The sequence below is a fragment of the Ranitomeya variabilis genome, chromosome 4 (assembly GCF_051348905.1).
Source record: "Ranitomeya variabilis isolate aRanVar5 chromosome 4, aRanVar5.hap1, whole genome shotgun sequence".
Lineage (NCBI taxonomy): Eukaryota > Metazoa > Chordata > Amphibia > Anura > Dendrobatidae > Ranitomeya > Ranitomeya variabilis.
In genome coordinates this window covers 530,645,185-530,666,009 of record NC_135235.1, presented here as the reverse complement: position 1 = coordinate 530,666,009, position 20,825 = coordinate 530,645,185, and the positions used below count along the sequence as shown (strand labels likewise).

At 46.1% G+C, this 20,825-nt stretch overlaps 1 protein-coding gene across 3 annotated transcripts in view; it reads right to left on the bottom strand.

Moving 5' to 3' along the window:
- Positions 1–20,825, bottom strand: part of ZPBP2 (zona pellucida binding protein 2) — a 161,843-nt gene that overhangs the window by 43,002 nt on the left and 98,016 nt on the right. For 2 of the 3 annotated variants that reach the window (XM_077252367.1, XM_077252368.1), the window contains one exon: positions 18,732–18,909. The exons of the other annotated variant lie outside the window; for it this stretch is intronic. In XM_077252367.1, coding sequence (XP_077108482.1) covers positions 18,732–18,909 — 178 coding nt within the window. The remainder of the gene's footprint in view (positions 1–18,731; positions 18,910–20,825) is intronic. 3 annotated transcript variants of the gene reach the window in all.

Genomic DNA, 20,825 nt, shown 5'->3' with positions numbered 1-20,825 from the left:
GGGGACCGGACCCCATAACAGAGGACGGGGGGGGCGATCGGTGGGCGTGGGGGGGGGTACTTCAGTATTTCCAGCCATGGCCGATGATATTGCAGCATCGGCCATGGCTGGATTGTAATATTTCACCATTTTTTTAGGTGAAATATTACAAATCGCTCTGATTGGCAGTTTCACTTTCAACAGCCAATCAGAGCGATCGTAGCCACGGGGGGGTGAAGCCACCCCCCCTGGGCTGAAGTACCACTCCCCCTCTCCCTGCAGATCGGGTAAAATAGGAGTTAACCCCTTCACCCGATCTGCAGGGACGCGATCATTCCATGACGCCACATAGGCGTCATGGGTCGGATTGGCACGGGTTTTCATGACGCCTACGTGGCGTCATGGGTCGGGAAGGGGTTAACGGATTCAGAAAGACCCTTTCTGAAAATTGCCGCCAAAGCATCCTCATTCCATTTAGTCAACACAGACCATTTTCTAAATTTCTGGCAATATGATTCTGCCGCTTCTTGACCCTGACATAGGGCCAACAAGGTTTTCTCAGCATGCTCTACAGAGTTAGGTTCATCATACAATAACCCAAGCGCCTGAAAAAAGGTGTCTACATTAAGCAACGCCGGATTCCCAGGTTCCAGGGCAAATGCCCAATCCTGGGGGTCGCCACGCAACAGAGATATGACAATTTTAACCTGCTGGATGGGATCACCAGAGGAACGGGGCTTCAGAGCAAAAAACAGTTTACAGTTATTTTTAAAGCTCAGAAATTTAGACCTGTCCCCAAAAAACAGATCAGGAGTTGGAATTCTAGGCTCTAAAGCTGGAGTCTGAACGATATAATCAGAAATACCCTGTACTCTAGCAGCAAGTTGATCCACACGAGAAGCAAGTCCCTGAACATCCATGTCAGCGCCAAACTCCTGAACCACCCAGATGTAAAGAGGGAAAAAAAAACACAACAGAGGACAAAAAAAAAAATGGCTCAGCACTTTCTTTCCCTTCTTCTGAGATGCGGTTAACTCATTGTTGGCCAGTTGTACTGTTATGATCTGGTGGCCCAGGAGTAGCATTGGACGTACTCTGGAGAAGGTGGTATCTATACTGACCGCGGACCCTGAACTTAACACCGCAACTAGAAGTAGCCGTGGGATGTACCTACTGATCCTAGACACCTCGACACAGCCGGAGGACTAATTAGCCCTATAGATAGAAAAGGGAAAACTATCTCACCTCAGAGAAAATTCCCAAAGGATAGGCAGCCCCCCACAAATATTGACTGTGAGAGGAGAGGAAAAAACATACACAGGCTGAAAACAGGATTTAGCAAAGGGGGCCAATCTAGCTAAATAGGAAAGATAGGACAGAGAACTATGCGGTCAGTATTAAAATACTAGGAAATATCCACCACAGAAAATACAAAAAACTCCACATCTAACTAAAGATATGGAGGGTATATCTGCCTCTCCAGAGATTTCAGCTTGACTGCATAAATCCTTACACAGATTAAGCTGGACAAGAAAAAACATGAAATGCACTGAACAATGAGGCCCACAACATGTGGGCTGCAAACAAGCAGAACTTATCTTGGTGAAAAGACCAGGAAGCAGGAGAAACCATGAAGGGATGTGAATCCTCCAGAATACAATGGACAACTGGCACTGACTAAAGGGTGAGGCCAGACTAAATAGCCCAGTCCAGAGTGGACACACCTGGTAACTGCTGTGAAGGACAGACAGCAGCACTACCACTTATAACCACCGGAGGGAGCCCAAGAACAGAATTCACAACAGATACCGTCCGATATCTAGAAGTATCGGTATCGGATTGGAGCGGCCGATTTCCAAAAAATATCGGATATCGCCGATACCGATACCCGATACCAATGCAAGTCAATGGGACACAAATATCGGAATGTAAATAAGCCCTTTCTGTGCTTCTACATCCTGTTCCGGAGGGGGGGAGAGTGTGGGTGGACACTGTGCGTGCCTGTGTGTGCGGGCGGAGTCTGTGCATGCCTGCCGGTGATCTGTACAGGCATCTCGAGGCTCTGTGCGGGCTGCCGGGGCTCTGTGCTGCCTGCCGGGGTTCTGTGTGGCGTGCCGGGGCTCTGTGCGGGCTGCCGGGGCTCTGTGCGGGGCTCTGTGCGGTGTGCCGGGGCTCTGTGCGGGCTGCCGGGGCTGTGTGGCGTGCCGGGGCTCTGTGCGAGCTGCCGGGGCTCTGTGCGGCGTGCCGGGGCTCTCTGCGAGCTACCGGGGCTCTGTGTGGGGCTCTGTGCGGCGCGCCGGGGCTCTGTGCGAGCTGCCGGGGCTCTGTGCGGCATGCCGGGGCTCTGTGCGGGCTGCCGGGGCTCTGTGCGGGCTGCCAGGGCTCTGTGTGGGGCTCTGTGTGGCGTGCCGGGGCTCTGTGCGGTGTGCCGGGGCTCTGTGCGGGCTGCCGGGGCTCTGTGCGGGGCTCTGTGCGGCGTGCCGGGGCTCTGTGCGGGCTGCCGGGGCTCTGTGCATGTGTGCAGGCATCGTCCGATGGGACTACAAGTCCCATCGGACGATGCCTGCTACAGTGACAGTGATTGACACATTAGCCAATGATGGGACAGTAGTAGTCCCATCATCCGGCTAATGTGTTAAATGTAAAAAAAAAAAAAATACTACATACATACATACTACATACATGCTACATACATGCTACATGCATACTACATGCTACATACATGCTACATACATACTACATACATACTACATACATACAGTACATACTGCATACATGCTACATACATGCTACATACATACTACATGCTACATACATGCTACATACATACTACATACATACTACATGCTACATACATGCTACATAGATACTACATGCTACATACATGCTACATACATATTATTATTATTATTATTATTTATTGTTATAGCGCCATTTATTCCATGGCGCTTTACAAGTGAGGAGGGGTATACATAATAAAAACAAGTACAATAGTCTTGAACAATACAAGTCATAACTGGTACAGGAGGAGTGAGGACCCTGCCCGCGAGGGCTCACAATCTACAAGGGATGGGTGAGAATACAGTAGGTGAGGATAGAGCTGATCGTGCAGCGGTTGGTTGATCGGTGGTTACTGCAGGTTGTAGGCTTGTCGGAAGAGGTGGGTCTTCAGATTCTTTTTGAAGGTTTCGATGGTGGGCGAGAGTCTGATGTGTTGTGGTAGAGGGTTCCAGAGTAGGGGTGATACGCGAGAGAAATCTTGTATACGATTGTGGGAAGAGGAGATAAGAGGGGAGTAGAGAAGGAGATCTTGTGAGGATCGGAGGTTGCGTGTAGGAAAGTACCGGGAGATGAGGTCACAGATGTAAGGAGGAGACAGGTTGTGGATGGCTTTGTACGTCATGGTTAGGGTTTTGTACTGGAGTCTCTGGGCAATGGGGAGCCAGTGAAGGGATTGACAGAGGGGAGAGGCCGGAGAATAGCGGGGGGACAGGTGGATTAGTCGGGCAGCAGAGTTTAGAATAGATTGGAGGGGTGCGAGAGTGTTTGAGGGCAGGCCACAGAGCAGGAGGTTGCAGTAGTCAAGACGAGAGATGATGAGGGCATGGACTAGGGTTTTTGCAGATTCTTGGTTGAGGAATGAACGGATTCGTGCAATATTTTTGAGTTGAAGTCGGCAGGAAGTGGAAAGGGCTTGGATATGTGGTTTGAAGGAGAGATCAGCGTCCAGGATAACCCCGAGGCAGCGAGCTTGTGGGACTGGGGAGAGTGGGCAGCCATTTACTGTAATGGATAGGTTCGTTGGGGGGGTCACGTGAGATGGGGGAAAGATGATGAATTCTGTTTTGTCCATGTTAAGTTTCAGAAATTTAGCGGAGAAGAAGGATGAAATAGTGGACAGACATTGAGGGATTCTGGTTAGTAGGGAGGTGATATCTGGTCCAGAGATGTAGATCTGTGTGTCATCAGCATAGAGGTGATACTGAAAGCCATGAGATTCTATGAGCTGTCCCAGGCCAAAGGTGTAAATGGAGAAGAGCAGGGGCCCAAGGACTGAACCTTGTGGGACTCCGACAGAGAGGGGGCGAGGTGAGGAGGTGGTGTGTGAGTGGGAGACGCTGAATGTCCGGTCTGTTAGGTATGATGAGATCCAGGATAGGGCCAAGTCTGTGATGCCAAGGGATGAGAGGGTCTGTAATAATAGGGAATGGTCCACTGTGTCAAAGGCAGCCGACAGGTCGAGGAGGAGGAGAACAGAGTAGTGTCGCTTGCTCTTGGCGGTTAAAAGGTCAGTGGTGACCTTAGTTAGGGCAGTTTCAGTGGAATGGTGTGGCCGGAAGCCAGATTGTAAGCGGTCAAAGAGGGAGCAAGAAGAGAGATGGGAGGACAGTTCAAGGTAGACGTGTTGTTCCAGTAGTTTTGAGGCATAGGGGAGAAGTGATATAGGGCGATAGCTAGATACAGAGGATGGGTCAAGAGAGGGCTTTTTGAGGATAGGTGTGATGGAGGCATGTTTAAAGCTTGAGGGGAAAACACCATTTGTTAGTGATAGGTTGAAGAGATGGGTTAGGGTTGGGATGAAGATTGTGGTGAGGTTTGGGATGAGGTGGGTTGGGAGCGGGTCAAGTGCACAGGTGGTGAGATGCGATCTTGAGAGTAGAGTGGCGAGTTGATCTTCTGTAATGGTGGAGTAGTTGGTTTTGGAGGTGGAGGGTAGGGAAGTTGGGAGGAAGGGCTCTGGGGCTTGTTGACCAAAACTGTCTCTGATGTTATCAATCTTCTGCTTGAAGAATGAGGCAAAGTCTTCAGCAGAGATAAGTGAGGAGGGAGGAGGTGCTGGGGGACGGAGGAGAGAATTGAAGGTGTTGAATAACTGTTTAGGGTTGTGAGACAGGGAGGATATGAGAGATGAGAAGTAGGTTTGTTTAGCTGTGGCGAGTGCGGTCTTGAAAGTAGTGAGGGACTGTTTGAATGCGATTAAGTGGTCGTTGGAGTGGGATCTTTTCCATCTGCGCTCAGCAGCCCTGGAAGCTCGCCTCAGTTCTTTGGTCAGGCTGGTGTGCCAGGGCTGTCTGTTGATTTTGCGAGCTTTGGTATGTGTAAGTGGGGCAGCAGATTCCAAAGCTACAGCTATTGTGGTGTTATATAGAGCGGCAGCGTCATCCGCATTGTGTATGGAAATTATGTCTGTGAGAGGGAGGAGGGATTCAGAGAATGAATGTAGGTCAAGATGTTTAAGATTTCTGCGAGGGTGTGAAAGTTTGTGGGGTGGGGACTCTAGACATGGAGTGGAGAGAGATGAGAATGTGAGAAGGTTGTGGTCAGAGAGAGGAAGAGGCGAGTTAGAGAGGTTAGATAGGGAGCAGAGGCGGGTGAAGATGAGGTCCAGTGTGTGACCATCTTTGTGAGTGGCTGCAGAAGACCATTGAGTGAGGCCGAAGGAGGAAGAGAGAGATAGAAGTTTAGTGGCAGCTGAGAGGGAAGTGTCAATGGGTATGTTGAAATCGCCCATGATGATAGTGGGGATGTCCGCAGAAAGGAAATGAAGTAGCCAGGTGGTGAAGTGGTCAAAGAAGGTGGTGGCTGGCCCTGGGGGGCGGTAAATGACAGCAAGTTGGAGGTTGGAGGGGGAGTAGATGCGCACAGAGTGCACCTCAAAGGAAGGGAGGGTAACAGAGGGTGGCAGTGGGATTGGGGTGAAGGAGCAGTTATCTGACAGGAGAAAACCAACTCCTCCACCATGCTTGCTGCTGGGGCGGGGTGTGTGAGAAAGGTGGAAGCCACCGTAAGAGAGTGCAGCAGGGGAGGCCGTGTCAGAAGGGGTGAGCCAGGTTTCGGTGATGGCGAGGAAGGAAAGTTTGGTAGTAACAAAAAGATCATGGATGTAGGAAAGCTTGTTACAGACAGAGCGAGCGTTCCACAGAGCTCCTGTTAGTGGGACTGGGGAAGCGGGGGCTGGGCGAATGGGTATAAGGTTAGAGAGGTTACGGAAGTTTGTGATGGAGCGTGGATGGGAGGTAGAAATGACTGTGGGAATATGGTGAGGAGGACCAGGATTTGGAGAGATATCACCAGCAGTGAGAAGGAGCAGAGATAGTGTTAGCAGGTGGGAGCAGGAGAGAGCGTGAGGGGGCTGCCTGTGCTTTGAGACAGAGGATTGTATGTTAAGGAACAGTTCTGAGGAGGAGGTGAGATGGATGGGGAGGATTGAAGAGGAGATGAACAGTTCCTTACTTGGTGTGGGGATTGGGGGAGGTTGCAGAAAGTGAAGGATTATAGGGGTGAAAGTGAAAACAAACTGAAACATTGTTTACAGTGACAGGCCAGTTACCTTCAGTTCCCTTCAGGTTCAATTCAGGTTTTAATTCTAATGTAATCCACACTTTTAGAACACACTTCTAGAAATCACACTGCAGACTGAAGTCTAGCAGACTTGTGCTATACAATATATGGAAAACTAAGTGCGGTCAGGTGTGGAGCAGAGAGGAGTGGTCTCTGCTCATCTTGGTCAGAGAATTAAGGGTCGACCAGATGCATACAATCAAGACTAAGTAAACAAGGTCATAAATATCACACAGTAAGTTGGGGGTTAGCTGAAAGGCATACCATCACAATGCTAGGAGCAGGGGAAAGTCTATGCGCAAAGCTGGGTGATGTATTATGTGCGCTTCATGTAGGAGAGCTGGATGAACATACCATCACAATGCTAGGAGCAGGGGAAAGTCTATGCGCAAAGCTGGGTGATGTATTATGTGCGCTTCATGTAGGAGAGCTGGATGAACATACCATCACAATGCTAGGAGCAGGGGAAAGTCTATGCGCAAAGCTGGGTGATGTATTATGTGCGCTTCATGTAGGAGAGCTGGATGAACATACCATCACAATGCTAGGAGCAGGGGAAAGTCTATGCGCAAAGCTGGGTGATGTATTATGTGCGCTTCATGTAGGAGAGCTGGATGAACATACCATCACAATGCTAGGAGCAGGGGAAAGTCTATGCGCAAAGCTGGGTGATGTATTATGTGCGCTTCATGTAGGAGAGCTGGATGAACATACCATCACAATGCTAGGAGCAGGGGAAAGTCTATGCGCAAAGCTGGGTGATGTATTATGTGCGCTTCATGTAGGAGAGCTGGATGAACATACCATCACAATGCTAGGAGCAGGGGAAAGTCTATGCGCAAAGCTGGGTGATGTATTATGTGCGCTTCATGTAGGAGAGCTGGATGAACATACCATCACAATGCTAGGAGCAGGGGAAAGTCTATGCGCAAAGCTGGGTGATGTATTATGTGCGCTTCATGTAGGAGAGCTGGATGATACATACTACATGCTACATACATACTACATGCTACATACATACTACATACATACATACTACATACCACATACATACTACATACATACATACATACTACATACATACATACTACATACATACTACATACATACATACTACATACAATACATTCATACATTACATACAATACATACATATAGACATACAGTACATTAAACATAGAGTTCATACTCACCATCACTTGTCACTTTGTTCCCCGAAGCCAGTGTCATCTGTAAAAAAGATTAAAATAACAAACAACCAACATACTCCCTGTCCGCAGAAATCCACGAGTGTCCTACGACGATCTCCTGTGGAGAACGGCAGCATCAGCTGATGCGACCGCTCTCTAGGGGCTTCAGGAACACAAAGACGGGAGGAAGGTATAATTCCGCACTGTATTCCTCCACCGCTGTAAAAAAAATAGTCCCTAGTCTCACTTTATGCCATTGCTGTGTGAGAAATTTTCCCACGCAGCAATTGATATAAAGTAAGACTCAGAGGTTACTATAGTTCAGTGATGCACTGCAGGAGCCATTGTCTCCTGTCAGTGTGTCACTGAGGGTCCTATAGAGCAGTGACATCACCCGATATCACTGTTCTATAGGGGAGATCGTCGTGGGACACTCGTTATTAATTGGACTACGGCGGGCAGGTAGTATACGGTTTATTATTTTACCCTTTTTTTATGCACTGAAGTATGGTAAGTATGGTGAAATGAAGAATATTAAAATACTTTTTTCCTAATGTGTGTGTGTTTTATTAACCCTTTATTATTATTGGATTAATAATGGATAGGCGTCTTATTGACGCCTCTCCGTTATTAACCCGGCTTAATGTCACCTTACGATAGCAAGGTGACATTAACCTCTTATTACCCCATATCCCACCGCTACAGAGGAGTGGGAAGAGAGCGGCTAAGTGCCGGAATTGGCGCATCTCACAGATGCGCCATTTCCGGGGCGGCTGCGGACTGGTATTTGTAGCCGGGGGGGGGCAATATCCAACATCCCTCTCTAGGCTATGAATATCAGCCCGCAGCTGTCTGCGTAGCCTTTCTGGCTATAAAATATAGGGGACCCCACGTCATCTTTTTGGGGGGTCCCCCTGTTTTAATAGCCAGTAAAGGCTACGCAGACAGCTGCGGGCTGATATTCATAGCCCCCGGCCGTCGGCTTTCCCCCTCTGGCGCAGAAAATTGTACGGGAGCCCACGCCGTTTTTTTCAATTTTTTAAAATTCAACGCTCATTAAGGCCTCTTTCATACTTGCGTCGGTATGGGTCCGTCGCTATACGTCAGGCCGACGTAACGTGACTTTTTTTTTTACAGCGCCGGAGGAATACAGTGCTGAACGATACCTTCCTCCCATCATTGTGTTCCTGAAGAGAAGACCCTAGAGAGCGGTCGCATCAGCTGATGCTGCCGTTCTCCACGGGAGATCGTCGTGGGACACTCGTGGATTTCTGCGGAGAGGGAGTATATTGATTGTTTGTTATTTTAATCCTTTTTACAGATGACACTGGCTTCGGGGAACAAAGTGACAAGTAATGGTGAGTATGTAATCTATGTTATATGTACTGTATGTCTGTATGTACGTATTGTATGTAATGTATGAATGTATTGTATGTAGTATGTATGTAGTATGTATCTAGTATGTATGTAGTATGTATGTTGTATGTATGTAGTATGTATGTATGTAGTATGTATGTATGTAGTATGCATGTATGTATGTAGTATGTGTGTATGTAGCATGTATGTAGCATGTATGTAGCATATAGTATGTATGTAGTATGTATGTAGCATGTATGTAGCAAGTAGTATGTATGTAGCATGTATGTAGCATGTATGTAGCATGTATGTAGTATGTAGCATGTATGTAGCATGTATGTAGCATGTATGTAGTATTTTTTTTTTACATTCAACACATTAGCCGGATGATGGGACTACTACTGTCCCATCATTGGCTAATGTGTCAATCACTGTCACTGTAGCAGACTACAAATCCCATCGGACGATGCCTGCACACACGCACAGAGCCCCGGCAGCCCGCACAGAGCCCCGGCACGCCGCACAGAGCCCCACACAGAGCCCCGGCAGCCCGCACAGAGCCCCGGCAGCCCACACAGAGCCCCGGCACGCTGCACAGAGCCCCGGCACGCCGCACAGAGCCCCGGCAGCCCGCACAGAGCCCCGGCACGCCGCACAGAGCCCCGCACAGAGCCCCGGCAGCCCACACAGAGCCCCGGCATGCAGCACAGAGCCCCGGCAGGCAGCACAGAGCCCCGGCATGCCGCACAGAGCCCCGGCAGGCACGCAGACCCTCCCACGGTCTCGCACAGACCTCGTCCGCACAGAGACATGCAGTTTCCGCCCACGCACCGCCCACACTCCATTATAGTGCATTATTGCACTATGGGAACTTCCGATTCCGATATCGCAAAAATATCGGAACTCGGTATCGGAATTCCGGTACAGCGAATATCGGCGATACCCGATATTTGCAGTATCGGAATGCTCAACAGTAGTTCTGACCCCTCAAACATTTATGTCCCTCCATACTTTTAAAGCTGTCCTCTTTGGTGCCCTCTTGTATGGCCAGGCACCAAATATCCGTGCCTACCGCATTCAAATGAACACCATCCGCTCTCCAAAAACCTCCCTCACCCGATTCCAAATCCACATGATGTACGACCACTGCCCCATTCCTCCCCATAAAACAAGAAACAGCCTAATTCCCTTTAATCCTTGTTTTATTAACCCCTATCACCCATCTCGCTCCTCGCCAGACCTTCCGAGGAACAATATCACAAATCACCACAACTTTTGGAAACATCGCCTATAGCCTCAACATATCGAATTAATAACTCTCTACAAGGCCTCTTACCTAGATCGTTCCCCCCTAAGTGTATAACAACTATATCAGGAACCTGATCCAATCAAACAAAACAATGAAATTCAGGCAGGAATTGTCCCAATACCATTCCTCTTTTACCAATCCACGGTAGGGTTGCCGATTCCCGAGGAAAACCCAATTGCCGTCCAGCCGGGCGCGCAGCAGCCCTCAACGCTGCCCAGAAGACGAACAAGTGTCCCTTTATCCAAATTAACCGTTGATGATGCTTTGCTATAGAAAAAGAAAAACAAAACACCATTTAAGACCGAAAATGGGAAAAAACAGAACCGTTGAATTTCAAAGCAGATTTGGGCGAACATATGACCAAAATCTCAACACCCAATCCTCTTCACAACCTCCTCGCCCAAGCCCATTCTAGCAGCTTGCGTCGCTGCCCCAATCCTGAATGAGTGACCGCTATAATCTGCAGCTGAAATGCCCCCAGACTCCAAACAACGCCTGAATACAGCGATAAACTGGAAACGAAACAGAAAGGAGCTGTCCTCATGTACCAGTAAGGGTTCCCTTAATACCCCACCACGCTTCATGAAGTTACTCACGCAAATCACGGACATAAAGGAGAACCACGAACCCCAAATAACACCACTCTAGAACCCTTACTATTCACATATGTTTTAGAGGCGCGAAGGAACACCATAACTCTACTGACATAAACGTCCACATCTTCCCTCTGCTTTTAAACCTTGATGGACTACTTAGCTCCCCTAAATGAAAAGCCCTGAAGAACGCCAAAGCAAAAGCTGCGCTAAACAAATCCACCTCCCATGCGGTAGAAGATATACCTGATAATTGCCTACCAATAACTAATAATCCTTTGTATGAAACTGGCCGCCTACTGTCCGTTGACTTCCGCCCCCTCCTCAAGCCCCTAACCATTTGCCGCACCAAAAATGATTTTGTTTAGTCTCTAACACCTCTAACCTTAAAACTAAATGTTAAATCCACTAAAAACTTATTCAGCTTCAACACAGACCAACCTGATTCCCAGTCATGATCTACTAGCAGCAATAATTTACTCTCATCTTCCATATCCACACTTAAGGATGCCCTCCAAACCTCCCACATGCTCCAAGCTTGGCCATACTGCTTCCAAGACATGTCCGACAGTGATCTAGAAAACAGTTCCCTTACGGCCTGCAGGGCAGTTTCCATAATGCCGCTGGACACTCCATGCCCCACGAATCCAACTCCAGAGGCCGATCCCACTGTGAATGAAAAAGAGCATCAGCAACAGGATTAAACGTACCAGCCCCAACATCCGCTACAATCCATAAATTAGATTTTAAACACAAAAACACCAAGTGCTGCAGTATTTTTACAACTGCCGTCATTGCAGCGGATAACGTATTTATGGCCATAACCACACCTGTATGCTCACAAAGGAAACAAATCTTCCTGTTCTGTACCATTTCCCCCCATTGAGACAATGCTACGACTCTGGGAAACAACTGAAGTAAAATGCGGTTTGCCAATAGACCCAAATCAAGCCATGCCCGAGGCCAATTTGCCGCCATCCATTTACCTTGAAAGTAAAGACCAAAACCGCGCATTTCATCCACGCTGGTGAAAAAACCCAGAACGTTAGCATCCATGACTGGCTGAATCCAAATGGAATGACCGTTGTTCTCTTCTAGGAAAAGTGCCCACACCTTTAAATCTTCCCTCATCTCTTTTTTTAAGTCTGATAAAATGCACAGGGGATTTTACCCCCGCCGTCGCCAAAGATAATCGCCGACAAAAAGCACACCCCATCGGCAAAATCCTGCAAGCAAAATTCAGCTTGCTTAACAAAGACTGCAACTGCCTCAGAGTCAATTTACTTGAACTTGACGCTTTTCCACCTCTTCCTTTAAAGCCATCAACTTTTCTTCAGGCAATCTACAACTCCATCGCCATTGTGTCAATCTCAATTTCTAAAAAACTCAACGAAACAACCAGCCCAACTGTTTTATCAGCTGCTAACGGAACCCCAAACCTTTTTGCCATTATCTCCATTGTATGCAGTTAGACTAAACAATCAGCTGCCTGAGCCGGACCAATAAACAAGAAGTCATCAAGATAATGAATGCAAGAATTCAAACCAGATAGGTCCTAAACTACCCACTCCAAAAATGTACTAAAGGTTTCAAAATAAGCACACGATAGAGAACAACCCATAGGGAGACAAAGATCCACAAAAAAAAAACATCCCCAAAACAACCCAACAAATGCATGCTCTCTGGATGCACTGGCAACAAATGAAATCAAACAAAGTCCAGCTCACCATAATCGACATCCTTGGAAGCTCGGTGCACGGAACCGCTGTGTCAGGGCGTGGAGGAATCAGTGAAATAAACCTTTTCTTTATTCACTTAGAAATAACAAAGAATAAAATGCTATATCAACGCGTTTCTGGTGACCAAGCACCCTTAATCATGATATCCAACATGTAGCTTGTCTTACACTTTTATACTAAGATCCGGTGAACACACCGCACCATCCTATGTCATAAAATAATAATGTTAAATGAAATTTCATATATTCTAGATATTTTTATATTTTTGCTGCTACTTTTATCTAACAGGATCCTGGATCCAAAAACTGTTTAATACTGTAAATAATACATTGTTCACATTGTATCTCCTTCCCATCAAAGTACTTGTTTTTAATTTGTATTCACTTTCATATGCTCACTTTGCTCAGCGATTATGTTAATTATCATACCGGTGTGTTCGCCGGATCTCAGCATAAAAGTGCAAGACAAGCTACATGTTGGATATCATGACTAAGGGTGCTTGGTCACCAGAAACGCGTTGATTTCACATTTTATTCTTTGTTATTGCTGATGTTTTTATCCTCCACCGAGCACATTTTCTAAGTGAATAAAGAAAAGGTTTTTTCACTATTTCATTGAGCTGGATTCAACAAATGAAATGCAGCTTCAATGTCCGGTTTTGCTAGCAATGCCCCTTTTCCGCATAACCTTACCCAATCCATGGCTGCATCAAACTACGTATACAAGACTGAACACAACTGGGGGTCGATCCCATCGTTTACTGACGACCCTTTTGGAAACGATAAGTGATGAATAAGTCTGAACTTATTGGGCTCTTTTTCGGAACTACACCAAGTGGTGATACCCTCAAATTACTGAAGGGAGCCACTGCAAACGGACCAGCCATCCTACCCAAGGTGACCTCTTTTTGCAACCTCTTTGAAACCACATCTGGAAACTGCAATGCCGACTTTAAATTCTTTTTTGACAACCTAACTTCTTGTTCAACAAACGGAATTCTAAAACCCTCCTTAAACCCGTCCTTCAATAAAACCGCCGCCGCTACGTCAGGATACCTAGTTAGATATTCCTCCATCTCGCCCAGCCGCACCAGTGTCTCCCCTTTTCTCAATTGTATCTCCTCCCTTCTGCATAACCCCTTCTGAATCATTTTGCAGCCCGTGTGTACCCCCACATACTGAACATTCATATTTTAATTTACATTTTCCCCTGAGCCTACAGTTTCCTTCATTGAAAGCAAAGCACAGTCCTTTCTGCATAGCCACTGAGTGTCCTGACTGTCCCGAACCCCCAGTGTCCCCTTGAAAAGGCTGACCACCCTAACCTACCCTAGACGGAACCATCACCCTCATTCACAAGGCTATATCCTTATGGTCCCACCTAATACTGGGCCAAACCACCTTCCGCTGACGAAACCTTTAATCTTATCTCAACCAACCCTGACAACCATAAACCCGATAAGCCTCGCCTATGGCGTCCATATAACAAAAAAGACCTGAACAATTTTCAGGGGCCTTCTCCTCATTTACGTTAGCCAGAATGGCGAACGCTTGCAACCAATTAGAGAAAGTTCTAGGGATTAATCGGTATCTCCTCCTCTCCTCATCCTCCTTCTTAGAATCCTCCCTCCTAACCCTATCAAGATTAAAACGCTCTAATGGCAACAAAGAATATATTTCTATATAGTCCTCTTTCAAGATTTTTTCTCTCAGCTCTTGCTTCAAATGAGACCCCAACGGTCCCTCAAAGCACACATAAACCTCCCCATTTGCTATGTCGTCTAAACGTACCGCATCTTCTTTCTCTTTTTCGCCACCACTCCCCACACTCTGGCCAGTACTAGCCGAGTCATCCATAACCGTAGTAGACCCCGATGCCCTACCCCCACCCACTAAAGAGGGAGGACAACCACCAGTACTAATAACTAAATTACTCGAACTTCCCTTGGTTCCAAATGAGCCCCTGGCACCCATAAGCAAACTAGAATCCCCTAACCACGTGGCTGTTGGAGACACCTCCCCTTGAACACCACCAAACCCCAACAACATGGCTAAACCCTAAAACCATGCAATTTTAAACCCATGCCCCCGCTTACTCCCCCAGAAAATATTCCCAACCCCTACAGTCAAAAGAAGCTAAGCAGGGATTAAAAGGAAGAACACAATCGCTCTCACCTGGCTGCCTGGGTGCTGTGAACCCACCAGTCGTAGATCCAGACTCCTGGTGAAGTTGTCCTGTTCCAATCCTGGATTTATTCTCCGCTGTTTCCATGGCTCCAGGGTCTCCCTGTATGCCAGGCTGCCGAATCCCCTCAGCTGATGCTGTGGCTGCCTGACCAGGGACCCATCAAGCCGCTGCTGTGCTGGCTGTGACTCCAGTCACACTGTGGTTTCCTTGGGATGAGGGGTGCACAGAATTGCCGACCGAGGCAGCCGATTGCTACCCGCATCCCACATAGGACACATGTGCCGACCCTCCGTTGGGCCAAAGCTACACTGCAGGATTCCATCCAGAGCTGCCGCCGGCAAAGCATTGCTACCTGAGCCGGCCGGCTGCCACCCGCTGTTCTCCCTACACTGATGGGCTGCCCGATAAGGCCCCCGCCTCTGTGATTCCCACACGCCTCTCTGCAGAGCGGGCCCTACAGCAATGCAGGCGTCCGCTGGCCTGGGTCCCGACATCCTCTGCTGTGTACTCATGGACGCGAGGGAGGCTGATTCCTCCCCTGATGCAGGCCCCGCCACCTTGTTAGATTCCTCCCGGCCCACTGACGAGGTACCACCGGCCTGGGGCCTGCATCATTAACCAGAGGGTCCCTGGAGGGGCTCCTTATTCGGCGCCGGACCCGGGGGGGGGCATCTGGACTTAGGTGCGCCGGAGGCCTGGACCTCCGCGGTCGTCTCCCATCTGATGGAGCCTGGGAAGCTCCCACCGCTGACCCCTGCAGCAGGCTACTGATCAATGCCTGCAGCCATTCTGTACCTTGAGTGCCCGCCGCTTCCTTTAAGCTTTGGAGCAAGGCATCCACCTCCATCGCAACACCAGGTACCGTGCAGCTTTGTAACTTAACCGGTGGGTACCTAAAATGGTTGCCCCACTAATATGGCTTCCCCTTTTTATATTGCCTCCTTAATCCCGCCTCTGACCCCTCCTCCCCCAGCAACCTCATCACTTCACCATACTTCATGTGCCATTAACCCCTTATCCTCTTTCTAACCCTGTCAGCTCCTATATTCCAACGTCTCCTTGTCATGACGGCCTCCCCCAAAGGCCGAGGGCCCAGTACGGCCTCTCCTGACAAACCTGTCATTTTAACAAGGGTGTGTAAACTTTTTTATCCACTGTATATTTCTTTATTTCATTTGTCACATCTTCTGTTGAGGTACAAGAGAAACAAGAACAGAAGGACTATCCCCAAGGTTATAAGCTCTCCCTGTTGACATAGCAGCATATAAGAAAATAAGAAGCCTAATGATGCCAATATACTTAATCTGAACCTGCTGATTTTGCCAGTTTTGGTGGACAATTTCACATTTATGGGGCCTGTAACTTTTTGGTGGACAATTTCACATTTATGGGGCCTGTAACTACAGTTAAGTCCATATATATTTGGACAGAGACAACATTTTTCTAATTTTGGTTATATACATTACCACAATGAATTTTAAACAAAACAATTCAAATGCAGTTGAAGTTCAGACTTTCAGCTTTCATTTGAGGGTATCCACATTAAAATTGGATGAAGGGTTTAGGAGTTTCAGCTCCTTAACATGTGCCACCCTGTTTTTAAAGGGACCAAAAGTAATTGGACAGATTCAATCATTTTAAATAAAATGTTCATTTCTAGTACTTGGTTGAAAACCCTTTGTTGGCAATGACTGCGTGAAGTCTTGAACTCATGGACATCACCAGACGCTGTGTTTCCTCCTTTTTGATGCTCTGCCAGGCCTTCACTGCAGTGGTTTTCAGTTGCTGTTTGTTTGTGGGCCTTTCTGTCTGAAGTTTAGTCTTTAACAAGTGAAATGCATGCTCAATTGGGTTGAGATCAGGTGACTGACTTGGCTATTCAAGAATATTCCACTTCTTTGCTTTAATAAACTCCTGGGTTGCTTTGGCTTTATGTTTTGGGTCATTGTCCATCTGTAGTATGAAACGACGACCAATCAGTTTGGCTGCATTTGGCTGGATCTGAGCACACAGTATGGCTCTGAATACCTCAGAATTCATTCAGCTACTTCTGTCCTGTGTCACATCATCAATAAACACTAGTGACCCAGTGCCACTGGCAGCCATGCATGCCCAAGCCATCACACTTTCTCCGCCGGGTTTTACAGATGATGTGGTATGCTTTGAATCATGAGCTGTACCACGCCTTCGCCATACTTTTCTCTTTCCATCATTCTGGTAGAGGGTGATCTTGGTTTTATCTGTCCAAAGAATGTTCTTCCAGAACTGTGCTGGCTTTTTTAGATGTTTTTTAGCAAAGTCCAGTCTAGCCTTTTTATTCTTGATGCTTATGAGTGGCTTGCACCGTGCAGTGAACCCTCTGTATTTACTTTCATGCAGTCGTCTGTTTATGGTAGATTTGGATACTGATACGCCTACCTCCTGGAGAGTGTTGTTCACTTGGTTGGCTGTTGTGAAGGGGTTTCTCTTCACCATGGAGATTATTCTGAGATCATCCACCACTGTTGTCTTCCGTGGACACCCAGGTCTTTTTGCATTGATGAGTTCACCAGTGCTTTCTTTCTTTCTCAGGATGTACCAAACTGTAGATATTGCCACTCCTAATATTTGTAGCAATTTCTCGGATGGTTTTTTTCTGTTTTTGCAGCTTAAGGATGGCTTGTTTCACCTGCATGGAGAGCTCCTTTGACCGCATGTTTACGTCACAGCAAAACCTTCCAAATGCAAGCACCACACCTCAAATCAACTCCAGGCCTTTTATCTGCTTAATTGAGAATGACATAAAGAAAAGAATGCCCACACCTGTCCATGAAATAGCCTTGGAGTCAATTGTCCAATTACTTTTGGTTCCTTTAAAAACAGGGTGGCACATGTTAAGGAGCTGAAACTCCTAAACCCTTCATCCAATTTTAATGTGGATACCCTCAAATGAAAGCTGAAAGTCTGAACTTCAACTGCATCTGAATTGTTTTGTTTAAAATTCATTATGGTAATGTCTATAACCAAAATTAGAAAAATGTTGTCTCTGTCCAAATATATACGGACTGAACTGTATACCACTAAAGGACTGGATATGGATTTTAACATGCCTTGTGCAATGCTTGAGTTGGACGTAAGACACTACTAGAGGGGGCTCTTTTTGCTGCTTTTTCTGTTGAGAAATAAACATACATGTTTGGCCAAGTGTGTAAATTTATGTTAGCATTTATGAGACAAGACTGGGGCACAAAATGTGCAAATGGAAATGCCTGTAAAACCGAGAACTGTAAATTACCGGTAGATATTTTTCTGCAGAGCAGCCAAGAACAAGCTGATTACTTTTCCCAAAGTTTAATATTTGCCTGCATGTAGGGACAATTTCCACCCCCAGCAAGAGTATTGATAGTGAAACGAGACAAACCTAGTCACCACTTCCCTATCTTAGTCTGGGCTACAAATTATTTTAATTGCTGGGCTAAGTCAATATTCCTGACAAAGAAGAGATTACATTATTCCTTCATAACTGTATAATCAATTCACACTGTGCGCGTGGCAGAGGAGACAATAAGATATGAAATTTATTTCCGATCTTTCCAGCAGCTCTTGATATCTGGTCTTCAGAAGGAAGGAGACTGGCGGGAGGGAGCCGAAGCGGTTTGGCAGAATATAAAACATTTACTGGAATCACAGAAAGAAACTCTCAAAAGGATTATGAAAAGAAGATGCACAGCAACACCATATTGACCCTACTGAGAGGTCACCTTTCACCATTGTAAGCAACTTAAAGACTGATCATCAGTAATTCAAATCTTCTATGATTTACATAAAGCTGTGGTAGGGAAGATGAAAGTTTTTATTCTTCGCCCAATCTGCCCAAGTTTTTCCTCCCAGTAATAAGGAAAGGTTGTAACCCCAGGAAATGTATATGTCGTCCTCGCAGTATATTTTAGTACAGTTTACAATATCTAACTCATGAGCATATTAGTGCACTCTGTACAATGTAATTAAATAGCGTACTTATAGTAGTTATATATTTGTATAGTTTTTCTATTATTACCGCAGCAGCCAAGACAATCGTGGTGTGTGACCTTATTTTTCCCAAAGCCCGGGCGGCAGCTGTCAACACGTATGATATCCAGGCTGTGCTCCATATAATATATCTCTGGGGTATTCACAAACTCCTCTTCCAGCACAGGAGTCTGCATCTTGAAGAATTCAACAATCAAGCTTCTGGCCTGCATCATGGCGAAATGATCAAAATGATTAGGTGGTAAAAACCAATAGGCCCCCTCCCCTCCTTATTGCAGTATATTTGAAATGCATACACTGTAAAAGAGGCATTTATATTACCAACTAAAATTATTCATTGGAAACAAATGACAATGCAAAGTACATAAAACCGGTTGTCAGGTTTAGAGAACTTATTTTCAAAAATCTTGTCAGAAAATTCGCCATTTCATTCTGGAACCTCATTTATTGGCCACAGAAGTGACTACAAAACTGGCTGAGGGTATGTAGACTAGGAGAAAAAAAGCGCAAAACGCTATTCTTTCAAAACTTTGTTAAACATGTTTTATAGGTCAACGCGTTTCAAGGACAGCATACAACCTCTTCCTCAGGACAAAACGTGATAGGTTGATAGGTTGAAATTTTGCCAGAGGAAAAAAAAAATTTGTATCCACCAACATGGTGCCAGCGGCACCTGTGCAGTAGCATCTATCGGATCACAGATAGATGCTACTGCGCAGGCGCAGTCGGCGACATTTTGAGAGAGATTTTTTTTTCTGAATACAAGTATATCACCAAATAAAATAGTTATATGAACATTATACATGCGATCATGCTGCAGCACAGACATGAATATGAATTTTTTTTTCCCAAAACATATTATATTCATTATGTAAACTAGGGGGCAGGTCAGTGAAAGATCAGTGACCTGTCAGCAGTCTGCACTATGAATATATAATCAGAGCATCACATGAAGATACCCACAGGCCGCCCCGGAGCACGAGCATATCATTAACTGAAAATAAAGATTAAACAACAACCACAAGACGGATTTCATCACCAGGTATCATTGTGATCAGTATAACGGCGCCGACCTGACACTGTCTGTAGGTTACTGTGCACAATTCTACTGACAGGTTCACTTTAATTTGCTTTGTGGTGGTACTGCAAGGGAACTAAACAGTGTACAGCTCCTTGGGACCTCAGCAAACGAACACCCTGCATTATCCTAGAGGGACTTTAGAAACAAAAAATTATTGTCTAAATTTAACAACCCCTTTAAGTTTTGCGTGTTTGACATATGCTGGTTAAGGAGAAACTCTGATCTTCACTTTAATTAATTGTTAGGAGTCTTTTACACTTCTGTACTGGGTTTTGGCAAAGTTATTATTTCATGAGAGACTGCACCAATACAAATCCCGTTTTTTTATGAGGTGTGGTTATTTAACCAATAAAATGAAATTCTGGAAATCTACAAATGCCTCTAGAAAATCTACGGTATGACTGGCAGTGAGTGACACATCATGTATATCAATATAGAGGCAACTCTTTTAAAGGAGTCAGAACAGAATGACTGTTCATACTAAGCACAGGCGCTCGGTGCACCCTTTGGTGTGACCAAACATTTAAGTGCACCTTCTAAAATGATTGTGTTCGCTCTATTTCACCCTTCTTCTTTTACTGACATCTCTGGCTTTATATAGCCAGAGAATCGAGGAGATAGAGGGAAAGAAATTAATTGGGAAGGCGCAATTTTATACCTGTTCTTTGAACAGTCATTCTCTGTTGACACACTCCCTTTAATATGTTATATGCTGTTGACTAGGCAGAATCTGACTAATTTGGGTTGCTGTCAGCTGAAACACTCGTAGACCCTAATTACTGTAATCAAAGTGCTTACTCCAGAAATCTAATGTAAAGTACTTTTAACCCTTAATGACCACCAATACGTCTTTTAACTGACATCAGATATAAGAGAATAGCCTCCCCATACAGGTGACGATTCAGCAGCTGCCGGCTGTACACTATAGCTGACAACTTGCTGCATCAGCCACGATCAGTGTTTGCAGCATCCAAATCTGATTAACCCCTTAGATACTGCTGTCAATAGTGACTACATCATATAAATGGTTAACAAACTGTG